The sequence below is a fragment of the Rhagoletis zephyria genome, unplaced genomic scaffold (genome assembly GCF_001687245.7).
Source record: "Rhagoletis zephyria isolate East Lansing unplaced genomic scaffold, Rhagoletis_zephyria_1.1 Rzeph_scaffold_31172, whole genome shotgun sequence".
NCBI lineage: Eukaryota > Metazoa > Arthropoda > Insecta > Diptera > Tephritidae > Rhagoletis > Rhagoletis zephyria.
The window spans coordinates 1-3,941 of NW_016188228.1; the positions used below are offsets into that span (position 1 = coordinate 1).

General features: G+C 35.5%; 2 protein-coding genes across 2 annotated transcripts; one reads left to right on the forward strand and one right to left on the reverse strand.

The window, feature by feature from the left end:
* Positions 1-28: 28 nt before the first annotated feature.
* Positions 29-1,478, forward strand: LOC108383168 (putative uncharacterized protein DDB_G0277255). The gene is made up of 2 exons (XM_017639547.1): positions 29-284; positions 349-1,478. The coding sequence occupies exons 1-2, from the start codon at positions 184-186 to the stop codon at positions 893-895; spliced, it is 648 nt and encodes a 215-aa protein (XP_017495036.1). The 5' UTR covers positions 29-183; the 3' UTR covers positions 896-1,478.
* Positions 1,479-1,954: 476 nt separating this feature from the next.
* On the reverse strand, positions 1,955-3,250 carry LOC108383167 (probable dimethyladenosine transferase). Its single transcript, XM_017639546.1, has 3 exons — positions 3,100-3,250; positions 2,315-3,027; positions 1,955-2,242 (listed from the first exon to the last, which is right to left on the reverse strand). Exons 1-3 carry the CDS (start codon positions 3,155-3,157, stop codon positions 2,093-2,095), a joined length of 921 nt encoding a protein of 306 aa, XP_017495035.1. The 5' UTR covers positions 3,158-3,250; the 3' UTR covers positions 1,955-2,092.
* Between the last annotated feature and the right edge of the window lie 691 nt (positions 3,251-3,941).

Consider the following 3,941-nt stretch of genomic DNA (forward strand, 5'->3'; position numbering starts at 1 on the left):
TTTTTTTTTTCTGTATATCGGTTTAGATTAATCTTAAAAAAATGCTAATTTGTTTTTATTTGCTCAAGACCACGTGATGCTTCTGAGATTTTGGCCACAGAATTGGAAAAAGGCACGGGTTCCTTATCGCAGGGCGCAAAGGCGAATACAAGCCTTACGAACAGCGTAAACAGTGACGATGATATGTTTTCTGGATTTTCCATATCACCACCAACGAAACAGTCAAGCGCACCTTCACAAGGAATTCAACAATTAAAATTAAAATCGAATAATGATGCGCTAAAGTTAGTAGACGCAAACTGAGAAATATAAAATTTGGATGATTTAATGTGAATTACTATCTTACAGAATATCGCACACTTCATCGCCTAAACCCGACATTCTCTCCTCGCTGATGAACTCGAATATATCGAATCTAAGCAACTCTTCATCGCCAAAGTCCTCGGTTGCCCCCACATCCGCAATGTCACCGATTGTGAATCCCTATACATCTCCCGGCAGTAATGTGACCAGTCCCAACCAATCGCATTCAACTGACGCTTGGACAAACAACTGGCATAGCGCAAATCCTTTGGTTATGAATCATCAACTGGCCTCACCACAAGCCAATAATAGTAGTAATAATAATTCATCATCGTTGGATAAATTAAATCCATTCGGTGGTGGGAATAAGAGCGCAAGTGTGCAACGACAAGTTGTAAACTATATTTACCCTTCGGGCTACAACAGCAGTGGTGCCAGTGGAATCAGCAATGGCAATAGTATGAGCAGCTTGAATAATATGAACAACTTAACTCCACTGATACCGCAACAAAATGCAGCGCAGAAACAGGCACAGGATAACAAAAATCTTAACACATTATCACAGCAGGATATACTAAGTTTCCTAAATTAATTGAACAATGCCAATGTGTTATTGTGCGTTTCTGTAACATGATTGCAGCGAAATACTGCGTGCATTCCACATACTATGGGTTACAACAAATACAAGTGTAGCGTTTATATGACGTGGCCATTTTAAATATCAAAGACAATTTCAAAACCAGCAGTTATAAGCGGACAAAGATGAAATGATGTAGGAGACTTTTATTAGGTATATAGAATAACAAGTGCAATATGCTGATTGCAAGTGTTATGTATGAATGTTTTATTCGTTTTCTTTTTATATACCCATATCACACAGATTTTGGGCATAACCTAAAACTGTCAAACATTTCAAATTAACAAAAACTATTTACGTAGGTATTCCAGACTTTTGGCCAAATTGTGCATGTCGTTTTTGACTAGTTGTTTTTGTAAACTTTATCGTGAATATTTAATTATCTGAATCAACGGTAGCTATAGCAAGATAAACCAATTCAAATTATATTCTCAAATCGCACTCCTTCGCGATTGTTTTTAGAAAATCCGAAAATTTATAAATTACTATATTTTGTTAGAATGTAGTTTCTTTGATTCGACTATTGACCTTTAAAGAGGACATCTAAAAATTAATAACAAAAGTTGATAAAAAAAATACGATAAACTAGCGTTAGGGAATTTTAACGTTAACAAAAACATCTGTTAAAAAATTAAATCATTTAAGCACTTTGATTTTGTTATATCGCGGAAGACCATTTCGGCGTTAATAACCATTTTCATTTAAAATATTATAGTTTTTCTTCCTCCATCTATGAGTGTGAACAAATCAATGCAATGTCTTTTAAAAAATGTTTGAAATGTTAAACCCAACAGTTCTAAACTACCCTTCCGAACTCTGTTATCATTTTAAACTAATTGTAATCTATAAAAAATACTATGATTAAATATCTATTTATATAAACTAATAAAAAACCATATATGTATGTAATTCAAGTATGAATATATTCCATATATACAAAAAAAAACTTACATATAACTTTATCCAGTTTGTGCTGAACGTACGCTCAAATAAATGCACCAACAACCGTTGAAATGTTGATTTGGTTATATGTATGTATAAACGGCACATCATTTAATTAGCAATTAAATTTGGCTAATTGTGACGCCTTTCGTTTTTTATTTAGGGTTCTTATACTAAGTTTAGTTATTCACAATTTCTATACATAGTGTGCTAATTAAAGTGTATACCTTTGTAATTGAATGCCAACAGCAATTTCATAAAATCATCTAAATCCATAGAGCGTGCACGCGCATTTTCCATTTCTAATTTTTTTAAGATGTCCATTACTTTGGCCTGCATACTAAAATCAGCTTCGAGTGGCTATAGGATAGTAGCCATAAGTGTTAACATACATTTTGTGGGTTTCTTTTAAAAGTATTTCCTCGCTCTTACCTTATTGTGCAGCGATAGGTGTAACTTGTAGTTTTTCTCCAGCATCTCGATTACCGAATTTATTTTAAAAGCTGCACCTAATGTTTTGTTTTTACGCAGAAATGCAATGCGGGTTAGACCATCCCATTCGGTAAAATTAACTGGCGGTGGCGGGTTCTTTGGCTCTAGTCGCACAACGCTTGATTCTACTTTCGGCGGTGGTTTAAAATTATTCCTACCAACCTTCATTAGCATATCGACACGCGCTAGCAACTGTGTATTGATACTTAGACGACAATAGAGCTTGTCACCTGGCTTGGCAACTAGCCGTTGTGCGAATTCACGCTGAAACATTAGCACAGCGCAACGAAAGAGTGGCCGGTGTAGCAGTAATTTGAAAATTAGCGGCGAACTAATTTGATATGGTACGTTGGCAATGCATAAATCGAAGAATGGTAGTTCGGCTTTGAGAAAGTCACCGATTAGTACTTGTAATTTTGGCTGTAGCGCTGTTGCTTGTACACGCTTTTGCAACTCAGCAGCGAGTCGTGTATCAATTTCACAGGCGATTACTTTCTTGGCACGCTCTAGCATACGCACTGTCATATTACCGGTACCGGGACCGATTTCCAACACGGTGTCCGTGTTGCGAAGTGCAGCTTTCTCCAACATGCTTTGTATGACAAGTGGATTTTTGAGTATATGCTGGCCAAAATCCTTGTTGAATACAATGCCTTTGGGAAAGAAGATAATAAATGTGAGCGATGACCAAAGGACACCTATGATTATGTATGTATTGCTCTTACCTTGCTTTTGCACCTCTTGGTGTATGCGGGATTTTTTCTCTGTTTTTATTTTAGGCATATTGATTCCTTAATCTGTTGAAACTTAAATAAAAATTAATATTTTAAGCTGCAGGTAATAACCAACGATTTATTTTGCTTTTAACGCTGCTGTTTGTTTTGTTTTTGGCCATGTGTTGCTAGCTGTCAAGTTAAAAACAAATGTCAGCGTATTGGACTCGTCTAAAGTATCTTGCCGCTAGATGACGCTAAAAATGGTAAGTTCTCGATATTTTTCATCTTTTATCTTTTACCTTTTACTTTGAACCTTTTTAGAAAGCTGTTAGCTTTAAATTACTTACAAGTAACGCGAATAAAATTATAGAAATGTGCGTTGTTCGTCCTAGAAGCAATAGCTTACACTGCATCGGGGTGGGCTTTCCAAAACGGAACCAATCGAAATTTCAGCGAAAGGTATCGATTTTTAGAATATAAAGCGCCGCAGGCGAAAATTTTTAATAAAAAATCGCGCGATTTTTTATTAAAAATTTTCGATATGTATGGAACTATATTAATATATGGTTACTGGGTGTTTTATATAAAATCGCGAGATCTGCATGCGAAAAAATAAGAAGAGAATAAAAGAAATACCGTTGGAATACGGTTGCCATAAAAATATGACGATTTTACGCACAACTCCTTTTTGTGTTGGCCGCGTTTTAATAAAATCCTCTGATAGTGGCGTATTTACTTTTAAAACGTATGGCAGCACATATTTGCTCTTACTGTCGGCCATTGTTATTTCTGTTTGTTTGTGAAAAGTAGTGAAACGTGAACACAAATTTATAAACGCGTTTTACTTAATT